The sequence below is a fragment of the Montipora capricornis genome, chromosome 1, assembly GCF_036669925.1.
Source record: "Montipora capricornis isolate CH-2021 chromosome 1, ASM3666992v2, whole genome shotgun sequence".
NCBI classification, from domain to species: Eukaryota; Metazoa; Cnidaria; class Anthozoa; order Scleractinia; family Acroporidae; genus Montipora; species Montipora capricornis.
This window is the reverse complement of record NC_090883.1, coordinates 42,480,377-42,492,876: the sequence shown is the minus strand read 5'-3', so window position 1 is coordinate 42,492,876 and position 12,500 is coordinate 42,480,377. Positions and strand designations below refer to the sequence as shown.

Below are 12,500 nucleotides of genomic sequence, written 5' to 3'. Positions count from 1 at the left end.
CTTGGGAATATACGTGGTCTGAAATGGGAAAACAAAACGTACAAGCTAAAGAGGTCCATTGGTCCAGTGAAGCACCTAATTTTGACCATTTTTTTTTTTCAACTTCAACTTGCGTAATACACCATGGCTGCTTCGTCTATCCTATATTGGGCGAACTTTTGATAACTAAAACTATTAAACTCATTTGTACTGTTCGAATGGTTACCTCCGGAACAAAACAAAAGACTGAAATACAATAAAAAGTGCTCATGTTAAGTACTTAAAATGGCAAATACTTCCATTCAGATTTTCCCCCGCAGATGTTTGAGGCGTCACGCAACGCTGGGAGTGAGACGGGCGTTGTGTGACACCCCAAAGAACGACCACGAAGGAGACTATCATTTAGTATACCTGCTGATGTGGTTGCTGAAGAGGACACGGTTTTTTCACCAGTAGTCGGGGTTGCTGAAGGAAACGGGGTTTGTACCACACTGGATTCAATAGGCGTGGTAGGGGTTGGAGGAGTTGGAGTTGACGGGACAGCTTTTGCAGCACACAAGCAAAAAGTAGAAAATACAAATTAGAATCAACAAAAGGAATCACTGATAATCGCAGTTGTGTTCACTAATTTTTTGTCAGTTTTCGTTTTAATATAAATGTTCATGCCAATACAACTGCATTATAAGATTCGTGCTTCACAATATGTCACAAGGCGTCCCCTTAAGCCTAAGAACTTCATGAATTAATTGGTCTTTAGTTGGGGTTCTAGGTGAGGTCATAATTAGAGGGTCACTCGGTGACGCCTACATCAAGTAAAGTGAACCTCGTTATGTAATGGTATAGGACAACCCTCCGTTTAAAAGCATTAAGGAAATACATCCACTGATCAGAGAACTTTACATCAAAGGCCAGACTCTTAAGGACGGTGCCTACTATTGTTATTGCGGATACGTTCTGCGCTTCTCGAGATACTCGGGTTTCCTATCGGTGATGCTTACCAATACAGTGATATTTTTGCGTGATTTAAAACTATCCGGATAAAGTAGATCTTAGTAAGTACTCTTGGTATCCAAAAAGAAAATTGGGGGGTAACCATGCATGTTTGAGAGATAATTAAGCTACAATTTGAGAAAGAACGTCGTACATTGCTTTGTATTTGAAAACTTTTTACAAATATTATTCATCAATTATCTTTGAAAAATGCGTGGTTACCCCCAATTTTCTTTTCGGATTTCAGTAACACTTGTTGAGATCTACATTTCCTGCATAATCATAAATCGGGGCAAAAATATCTTTGAATTAGTAGGCACCGTCCTTAATTGAAAACAGTGAGGTTCCACATTGCTCTGGAAACAGTTTGGCTTAGATTGTATAATCCGAAGCTCATGAATTAGAAGTGTTCCACTCTGCTTCAGAGCTGGAGTTTTTTTTTTTTTTTGAGTTAAAAAATGTCCTTACTAGGATGTAACGTATTTATGTACTTAAAATGGCAAATACTTCCATTCAGATTTTCCTCCGTAACTGTTTGAGGCGTCACGCAACGGTGGGATTGAGACGGGCGTTGTGTGACACCCCAAAGAACGATCGCGAAGGAGACTATCATTTAGTATACCTGGTGTGGTTGCTGAAGAATCCACACTGGATTCAGTAGGCGTGGTAGGGGTTGGAGAAGCTGAAGGTGACGGGACAGTTTTTGCAGCACACAAGCAAAAGTAGAAAATACAAATTAGAATCAACAGAAGGAATCACTGATAATCGCAGTTGTGTTCACTAATTTTTTGTCAGTTTTCGTTTTAACATAAATGTTCATGCCAATACAACTGCATTATGAGATTCGTGGTAATTTGAATAAACTTCACAATATGTCACAAGGCGTCCCCTTAAGCCTAAGAACTTCATGAATTGGTCTTTAGTTGGGGTTCTAGGTGAGGTCATAATTAGAGGGTCACTCGGTGACGCCTACATCAAGTAAAGTGAACCTCGTTATGTAATGGTATAGGACAACCCTCCGTTTAAAAGCATTAAGGAAATACATCCACTGATCAGAGAACTTTACATCAAAGGCCAGACTCTTAAGGACGGTGCCTACTATTGTTATTGCGGATACGTTCTGCGCTTCTCGAGATACTCGGGTTTCCTATCGGTGATGCTTACCAATACAGTGATATTTTTGCGTGATTTAAAACTATCCGGATAAAGTAGATCTTAGTAAGTACTCTTGGTATCCAAAAAGAAAATTGGGGGGTAACCATGCATGTTTGAGAGATAATTAAGCTACAATTTGAGAAAGAACGTCGTACATTGCTTTGTATTTTAAAACTTTTGCAAATATTATTCATCAATTATCTTTGAAAAATGCGTGGTTACCCCCAATTTTCTTTTCGGATTTCAGTAACACTTGTTGAGATCTACATTTCCTGCATAATCATAAATCGGGGCAAAAATATCTTTGAATTAGGAGGCACCGTCCTTAGTTGAAAACAGTGAGGTTCCACATTGCTCTGGTTACAGTGTGGCTTAGATTGTATAATCCGAAGCTCATGAACTAGAAGTGTTCCACTCTGCTTCAGAGCTGGAGTTTTTTTTTTTTTTTTTTTTTGAGTTAAAAAATGTCCTTATTAGGATGTAACGTATTATTTTTGTCCATATTTGGGCATAAAATTGGTGTCCTAAAATCCCAAGCTTTGTTCCGAGGAAACGAGTGGCAAGTTACATGATTCAATATAATAACATAAACAGAAGCATTGACCCTTAGAACACGTGACAATTGGAACGTAAGTAATTTCCAGAATCAGAGATTGGGTACCATTCACTTGCATTACCGCTGACACAAAAAACAGCTGACTCCTTGGATTGTGTGTATGATTATGCTCACGAAAGATAGAAGTGATCCTCGCACTCAACTGGACAATTTAAGCAATTGTCTCTTTTATAGACACCTGAAAAATTCAGGCAGCTTCGACGGAATTCAAACCCATGACTTCTGCGATGTCGGTGCAATGCTCTACCAACTGAGTTATGAAGCCACTCGGTTTGGAGCTGGTCAATTCATGTTACGTAATAGGCCAGTTTCGTATTCTCGCGGTTAGACTGGACCTAGCATGAAATGGAGGCTAATGCTGGGGAAATAATTTGCATGCGAAAAGAATCCCGCGCATTAGCCTCCATTTCATGCTCGATCCAAGCCAACCGAAACTGGCCAATTGATGCGAGATTAAAACGGAAATGTAAGCATAAGAAGATTGAATGATTCTTTTTTTATAAGTCACTACTGGCTTACACTGCAGCCTGCAGGTATTTTCATGCTTTTGCTTGTGTCATCATATCACCCTTTCTCAAAGAGATTAGTTTCCCCATACTGTGTGTTGTGCCTCAGATTAAGGCCTTTCAATGTAAGATTCTTAACTCTAACACTAATCTTTAAAGCATAGAATTCATTGCAGACGATAAAAGTTCTTTCTGTAACCCTAATATACCTTTTCAACGATTGCGTACACTCGAAATTTCTCAAGAAAAAAATTGAATTTTATTTTTACCAGCTATCAAAGGAGTTTGTGCACCTCAGTCTGCAAGATATTTTAATGGGTATTATATCTTCAGAAAACCCCTTACTGAATAACTGATCACTGATGGCCAAAGTTTATCTGTGGGATTGCAGAAGATCTCAAATAATTCTAGGCTTAAAGTGCTAGCGTGACCAAACAATCAATTCTTATTTTTCTCTTTGGATTTCAAACTTAACCATGTTAACTCAACACTAAGCGACCAAAATCTTAAGCTTTGAAAAAAAGATACCTGTTTATTTCAACTGGAATTTCTCCATTTAATGGTCCGCCATTACTAACTTTAAGATCTTGAGAGAGCTGGATCGAGTATTAAATGACGTCAAAGGCTCACTAGTTTAAATACGAATTCTGTGTATTCCGATAGGGCGACTTTCATATGACCTTGAAAACTAAAAGTAAAAACAGAGAGTAATCATATAAACAAAAACGAAAAACATTTAATTGGCTTATCGAACAAAGCAAACGAGCGCGAAATTTCATTGGCTTAGCGAACGCGGATGCAAACAACGTCATCTCTCCATGGAACTTTTTGGAAAGTTCCGCTTTGACGTCATTTGAAATGTAGCAATGTGATTGGGCAATCCAACTGTTTACTACCCGTATTAGGAATTTCCTTGGCGGGAAAAAGGAGAAACTTTATTTTAATCTTGACAAACATTGGTCCATGAAACAAATTGCGAACACTTTTTCAAGGTCACACGAAAGTCGCTCTATCATCAAAGCCATAAGAAAACTAGACGCTCCATAAGCGTACACTGGGTTGCCTATGGTACGTGTTAATCAAAAACAGAAGGGACTGAGTTGGGTGGTATTAAACGGTAGCGTTCCGGGCAATTTTTTTCAAGTCGGGGGTCATTAAGACTAATTAAGGTGTCACCCAGAAATCGTACCAGCAGAGCAGTACCAGTGCCAGCAGTGGCTCACACGTTCATACGACGAAACAGATCCTTTTCTGAGGTTAAAAGCCTGGCTATCGGCCTATTAATTAATCATTTGTCAGAAAGAAGAAATTCCTGTCCTCTTTAAAAAAAATAGATACGCATTGCTTATGTGTGGTAGTGAAGTAACACAGCGCTTTTTTCCATATTGTCAACTGAGCTGCGTTGTGTCTTCCAGGAGATTCAAGTAATATGTATCTCTAACCGTAAACGATGTCGTTTTGGTATTGTATACCATCATAGTGCCATGGTAGAAGTCTTAGTTAAATAGCCCCCTGAGAAGACATGTGGTTACTAGCAAAGTACTGAACCCAGAGAGATTGAAGAAAATAAAAGGGAAACGAGAAACATTGGCTTCTGGGCTGACATGTTGATCATTTTCAAGTTCCCTCACAACTTCTTTTCACCACAAGTTCAAGCGAGCACTCTGAGCATCTGACAGCTTTGAAATAGAAAAGTTCATTGAAGTTCTCCCTGTCCGGCGGGGTTAGTATCTGGATGGGCGACCTAACTGAATATACCAATTCGTAATAGAAGCACAGGGCCGAAAATTCGATTTTAACGCTAACAAATGCGAACCAAGCAAGGTACAGATTTTGTTAGCTTGCTTTATGCAAAACAAATATTGATGCAAAAGTAAAAAAATATTGGTACACAGTTTTAAGGAAGAGCAGAAGGAAGTTTTCAGAAGGGTCGATCAAGAATAAAATATTTTGCCATCAGTAACAAAATTTACGACATGAAAACAACATTAATTTTGAACCAGGACTATAAAAAGTTACCATCAGCGAAAAACATTTTGGGAGATTTTTGCTAAGTTTAATTTTGTTATTGTACCTTTGGCTGCACCGAGTAAATCGCAAAATCGAAAGTGACATCGAATTCAGCGGGCGCCGTGATCAAGTTACCGCGGCGTGTTTACTCGCGAAACAGTGAAGCATCTGCGTCAAATGACCAGGAATCTCATTATGTCGGAGTATTGGACATGTATGTCAAATGATGGCAAGATACCGGGTTTTTGTTTTTGTTAGTTTTATTTTTCTTTCAAGTGTTATAAAGTTCTACAAGAAATGTGCGAATTCAACACAAAGATCACAATCACCCAACTCTTGAGGTTGACCATTGTTTCTGCCAAGTCAAAAATTACTCTCCAAAAAAGACGAGGTTATTTATCACAAGGTAATTCCATCGTTTTGGAAATAGCAGCTACTTTATTATTCATCAACGTCACAATTTTAAGGCCGATTTTGGGGCTCATTTTGTTGAAACTCAAGCACGCTTCCAACAGACCTGTTTATTTTCGTGACGTACGCGCTGCTTACAGTTCACTATCACAAAAATCCTCCTCGTATCAAATTTCAACACACGTATGCAAATTTGTTAAGATCGAAAATTACACAACATGATAAATTTACAAAAGGTGGAAATTTCACAGAAATATTTTCCATAGAAACATTTATTGAAACAAACAACACATTTGCTATAAGAAGCAAAAAACCCTTCCTATTTCAATTGCGTGCGTGCAGACGAAACACACAATCGGTGTCACAGCATATGCAATCAAATAAATTTCTGACAGTTCACATCAAAGCCTTTTCGGAAGAACCTTGACCGTAAATTATGAAGCACAAAAGAGACAACAAGCTTTCATTCAAATAATTCTTCACTGTCATATTTCCATTTTTTTTTTACCTTTGCAGAGTTGAGTACAAAATAAATGCAAATTGCCGGACAACTTAGATGCGACTTCAGTAAACACTGTGATGCATTCAAGACGTTCGATTCCTTCAATGTTTGTTAAATCCATAAAAAAAAATGCCATTTGATTTTGGTGTTGTATATAATACCAAGTTAGTAAAATATTAGAAACAAAGCTCACTTGATATCCAACGGCGAAAAATGAAATTGTTGTCGAAGACCATTACTCGTCGCTTTAAAGATTCCAGATGTTTATTTTTCAGCGCCTCTCTTGTTCATCCGATTGACGTTCCATTCTTGAGCTCCATGAGGGTATATTTTGGTTTAAGATCCACTAAAACGCCATTCGCGTTACAAGACTTTCGACGCCATTGCAGGTTAAATAAATGTTCTCCTGTGTGCACCGGAGAAATCTACGCATTACCCCAGCCCCCTCAAACCTAACAAAATACGCACAGAAGACTCGATGCACATACACCACTTAGCAGGGGAGTGACAGGCAAGACTTTTCATGACACAGAAAAAAATAAAAATAAATACCAACAAATATTACCCACTTTCCGACTGGGATTGCCATACTGGCAAGGTTGTGAAATATTACCTAGGAATTTCTGGTCTTCAGAAGGGGACAGGATACAGCCACCTTTGTCGTATGCTTCTATCTATGAAAAGATAAATCACAGAAAAACCTCGGTTCAAACTTGCCGCGCTTTTACGGAAATCAAGACAAGGGCCTCTAGTTGGTGGATTTTGCAACAAAAAGAGAGTCTTTTTTGTCTACTTACAAGTACACGATATTCCTCTCCTTTGGTCAGATTGTGGAAAATGAGACTGTAAGACGTTTTCTGAGAAAAAAATTATTACAAAATTCATTGCAGTGGCTTTTAATTTAGTGTGAAAAGTTCTGCATTGGCGGGCTTGGTGATTGGCTCAGTCTCGCGTCTTATTCACTTCTCAGCCAATCAGAGATTGTCATTTGGTCAATCGCGTTTCCCGCGCCTGGCGCGGGCTGCACTTATTTACTGTGCGTCAAGTCACGTGACCAGCGGTCATTTTTGTAAAGACAGTTTTAATGCTAGGGCGAGCTGAACGAAGCACAAGTGCCGGATCTTGGGAGGTCTAACCAGCAAATAACTTGTAAAGTAAAAACAAAATAATGATGCAAGGCTGTCTGTATGGCTGTGAGGATATATATTTTTCTTTTTGCAATATTTCGCCTGACTTCTTCAGGAAGTTAAATGACATGCCGTGACAATTTTTTTGAAATAAAAATAGCATTCAGGCCGTGCTTGACGAAATATTAGAAAAAGAAAAAATATATATCCTCACAGCCGTACAGCCAGCTTTGCATCATCATCATGTTTCTTTTTATTTTTTTACCAAACCGGAAGAAAACTTTTTTTTTAATGAAGCCCGATTTCCAGACGACAAAGATGAGACAACAACATTGCTGCAGTTTCTCGTTTCCAACATATGAACTCATGTGGACTGGGTCTAGAACAGTTTTTTCTAGCAGTTTCTCTCCCAGGGTCAAGTTTTAAACGCCTTTTTAGCCTGCCGATGGTAATTTGCTGAAAGCAATGTATGCAGATTAGCTATAACAAACCAATTAACTTAAAATCGGGTATTTTAGGATAAATAAAACAGTGTCTCTTATGACTGTAAATAAAAGCTTAACAGTCGCGAAAAAATTTTGTTAGGCTTTAGCAGTGTGGGCTAGCAATTTTTAACTGAGTCCACAGGCAGTCCAATTTCATTTACTTCGTTTCGACGAGACTTTCTCGTCACCAGCTGTTGTTAGCAAGTGAAAAGAGTTGTTGGCACAAAACTCTCGACGAAACAAAGTAAATCTGCCGAAAACCTGCCAATTTCTAATTTCTTTTTTGTATTTGTTCTCTCCGTGAAAACCATTTGGAAAGCCCCATAGTTTCGCTGTGATTGCCATTATTCAGATATCAATGTTGCATCATTATCTCATTCTTTTTGGATAGTAGTTCTTTTTCTGTGTGTTTTGCTTTAATGATCTGTGTGCTGCTTTAGCTAGATGAATTTTTTTTTTGTTAGATAGATATTACCGTGTGCGTTTTGTATGATGTGTTGTATGATGTCAATTTTGTATGTGTTTTCCGACCTTCGTATTGTAACTTTTTATGGAATTTGCTTCCTTATTCTTTAATTTTCGCCTTATTTAGGGGCCAATACCCTTTTCTTTATTTCAGTTTGTTGTAAATTTATTCTTGTGATTCAAAGGGTATAGGCTGTAATTTTACACTTTACACTCAAAGACTACAACACCAGGCACACACGGTGTTCTTCTCGAACAGGGTTTAGGTGCTTGAGTGTTGTGAGATGGTGCTTCCAATGTGACACGAAGCACTTTCTCGTCAGTTATTGAAAGAGTGTTGGACCGGCAGGAGTTCGAACCCGCGACCTTCCGCATGAAAGTCCAGTGCACCCTCGACTGAGCCATCTGGTCCTCGGTTGACCAAAAGGAATAGTTGTTGACTAGAACTTGGACGGCCTATACTGACTAATGGCACACTGAATTCCGCAATGTTATGCTTATGTCAAACCTTCTCCCGATTCATCAGATTCTTACCATGGAGGCTGCAATAAATCCGGAATCAATCGGCCGAGTACAAAAGCTTTCAGATCTTGGGCATTCCTGAATTGAATAACTAACAGAAACATAAATGTTACAGGACGGCTGAACAAGCGGGGTATTCTGTTGGGGTAAGGAAAAGGACGGTCCTTTCCCTCCCCCGCTTAGCTACTATCCGGAGATATTTACTTCAACTTTCGATTTGACGCCTTTTCGGCTTTTAAGAAACAACTTGTACAGAATTTAGGGCATCATCAAACTGATCAAGCCCCTATTAGTTACATATTCGGCCCGATCGAAAAAAAAAACAACTTATTTCCTAAGTAATATGCGTCGACAAGAGAAAATGAGGGGACAGAGAGGGAGGCTCCCGGTCCAGCCCTTGGGATATGTCATGTCCACGAAAGTTATTTTTAGACGAGGGGAAGTCTTTGTTCTAGCGGAAGTCTGTCTTCCGAGACGTCCGCCTGCAGGCCAACCTCGGGCTGATGTTTGAAAGAAAATAAATATTCATCAGCCTTCCACGTACGCCGCCATTTTCTCTTTTCACTAAGAACCTGAGAGCGAGGCAAGACTGCATGCGGACGTCTCGGAAGACAGACTTCCGCTAGAACAATAACTTCCACTCGTCTAAAAATAACTTTCGTGGACATATCCCGGCCAACGCCCTGAGCCTCCCTCTCTGTCCCCTCATTTTCTCTTGGCGTCGAGGTCTATAAACCAGGGCTGTCTCTAAGATTTCAACTTGCTGGGTATAGAAAAAAAGTAGGCGCGGAACCATTTTCAAGAGACACTCCCCACTCTCCCCTCCCCACCCCAAAATGGTACCCGCAAAATTAAGCAGTAATTACTCAAATTCAATATTTCACTAAACAATCTCATGTAAATAAATGAATTCTAAGGGAAGAAAGCAACTTTATAAAGCGAATTGCGATGAATCATCTCACGATGTGACGTCGCATTCGTTGCAGTGGTTAGTCTTTTTCTTTTGCATGTTGAAAACTGGCGAAATGCTTCAGGCGTTCTCTCTGGAACTGTGGAGGGAAAGCCTCTTGCTTTTCGCAGGTATGAATCCGCTATCCTTTATTTTTTTGGCATGGTTTCTTCCCGATCATAATAATTTAAACATGAACATGATAAGTAATGTATCACCAGATCATTCCGTGTCGAAAGTTTTCCCGCCGCTCCGACTGTTAGCATGCAAACGAAGACTTATTATCGGTGGTCGACCGCCGGAAATACGTCTGCATTCGCAAGCTATCAGACTGAAGAGGAAAACCCTTTCAAGTGCTAGGCAACCAATAGGCTTTTTGCAACAAACGATCACATGGTACAAAATTCGCCATGCTGGAGGGCAAGCTCATTATTACTCCCCCAGTGGGATATTAAAACAAAGAGACCTGAACCAGTCAAGCTTGACTTGCCTTTGTTGTAATGTCCCAGTGGGGGAATAATAATGAAGATATTGAAGGGCTGCAGCCAGGATGAAACATAGTTAAAATTTAAAAAACGATCTCTGGCTAAAATGATTAAAAACTACGAGCTTTCGACTGCCCGAACTGCAGTCTTCGGCGGGTAAAATGAATGATAAGAAATCGATGAGAAAATTTAAATAAAACGAACATTGCAAAATGATGAGAATGTAGAAAATTTATGAATATTTGTTAAAAAGAATGTTGTATTGTCCAGGTAAAGGGCACGAATTGTTATCTGCGTTAGGTGTCACTGTGGTATGCCACGCTTCTAATGTTTTTCTCGTTCTAAAAGTGCCTTTGTCAATAACTGACGCATTTTCGAAATCAATTGCGTGGTTGTTGGACCAAGCGTGATTAGCAATTCTAGAGCCTTTGGCCGCAGTTTTGGTGTTTCTTAAATGTTCTTTTTTTCGCGTATTAAAAGCTCTGCCAGTTTCCCCAATATAACACCACGAACAATTTGTACAGGGAATTTTATACGACGTTGGTCTGCGATTCCATCGAAGGTCGGAATTTCGGTACTGGGAACTGTTGTTGTAGAGTGGTGAATGGTTTGTTTACAACCGTGACATCGTGTTTTTTGAGGATGCTTGTCAAAGGCTCAGTTACTCCTTTGATGTAAGGGAGAGAAGCGAAAGACTTGCGTGACTCGGTTGCTTCAACCATCTTGAAAAACATTCCAACGAGTTCCTCCGAGGATACATTTGTTGTAGAAGCTCGAGTCTTTCTAGCGTGTATGCTTCTAGCATATATTTTCTGCATCATGACATGCGAACATTCACTAGAATAAAAGCAATTAAAGTGAAAAACTACACTTTTGTTTTTCCTGACCGCTCGGCGCGATGCATTTCCGCCCCAAACAAATAGGAAAGGAAGAAACACGAGTGCGAATGATCATGTATTGGCTTCTTAAATGGGCAGATATTGGGGTCTACATTCTTTGACTCGATTAACTTGAGGTTGCACTCGTAAAAAAAGGTCTCGAGTTTCTTCTGCCTCAATTCTTGATATATTGAACAAATTTCACACAATGGAAACTTCTCGAAGGTCCTTAAAGTGGTACTATGATCAAAAAATTTCCTTTTTTTCTTCAGATTTTGAAAGCGTGTTCGCTTAACACCTAACTGGCAAAATTTTGAGCTTTGAGTTTTATCCGAAGGCTGTTTATTTTGAGTGAGTTATTTTGAGCTCCAGGAGAAGGCAGCAGAGCAGCACCGGCCTTTGTATGTTGTCTCTGTTGACTTCACAAAGGCATTTGACGCGTTGACCGCACAACCCTCTGGAAGATCCTTGAAATCTATGGGTGCCCTGATAAGCTTGTAAACATCATCAAGCCTTTGTGGTCAATCATGGCGTGAAGCAGGGGTGCGTGCTAGCGCCAACTCTTCTCTCCCTCTACCTCACAGCTGTGCTGGAAATTAAGAACGAAGGGCTCAACAGGGGCGCGTTCATTCGCACAAGGACAGATGGTAAATTGTTCAACCTTGCCCGGCTTCGTGCTCATACAAAAATACTGGAGATGTGTATCAGAGAACTGCTTTATGCTGATGATTCAGCCTTTGTGGCCAACAACGCAGTTGATATGCAGCAGATCGTTTCTCCTCAGCAGCTGATATGTTTGGTCTAAAGATCAACATAGCCAAGACCGAGCTGCTCCATCAGCCGCCTCCAATGTCCAGAGACGATTATCGTCCATGATGAACCACTGAAGACAACTGAGGCTTTCACTTACCTCGGTAGCACCGTCACAAACTCCACTTCTCCAGATCTGGAAGTGGAAAGGAGGGTCCAATCAGCCACGAAGGCCTATGGCGCGTTACAAAAAAGACTCTGGAGCTGTCATCACATCATTACAAAAAACAAAATGAAAGTTTACTCAGTTGCAGTCATCCCTTGCTTGCTCTATTCCATAGAGTGTATCACTCTTTACCGCAGGCACATCAAGGCTCTGACAAGACTCCAGCTGCATCACCTATGCTACATCCTTAACATTAAGTGGCAAGACCATATCCCAGACGTTGAGGTACTGCGCCGTGCTCACACAGCCAGTGTTGAAGCCCTAATAACCGTGTCTCAGCTTTGCTGGGCAGGACATGTACGTCGGATTGCCAATAGCAGGCTGCCAAAAGCTGTGTTCTACTCAGAATTACGCCAAGGTAAAAGGAGTCATGAAGGGTAAAAATTGCGTTTCAAAGATGTTTTGAAGGGGCATCTGAAGAAGACAGGCATCACCGCATGATAC

The 12,500-nt window shown here is 40.1% G+C and overlaps 1 protein-coding gene across 1 annotated transcript in view; it reads right to left on the bottom strand.

The window, feature by feature from the left end:
• Nucleotides 1–12,500, bottom strand: part of LOC138044872 (uncharacterized) — an 81,358-nt gene that overhangs the window by 20,686 nt on the left and 48,172 nt on the right. The window contains exons 13-16 of the mRNA XM_068891274.1: nt 8,781–8,859; nt 6,967–7,026; nt 6,783–6,843; nt 391–522 (exon numbers count right to left, since the gene is read on the bottom strand). Coding sequence (XP_068747375.1) covers nt 391–522; nt 6,783–6,843; nt 6,967–7,026; nt 8,781–8,859 — 332 coding nt within the window. The remainder of the gene's footprint in view (nt 1–390; nt 523–6,782; nt 6,844–6,966; nt 7,027–8,780; nt 8,860–12,500) is intronic.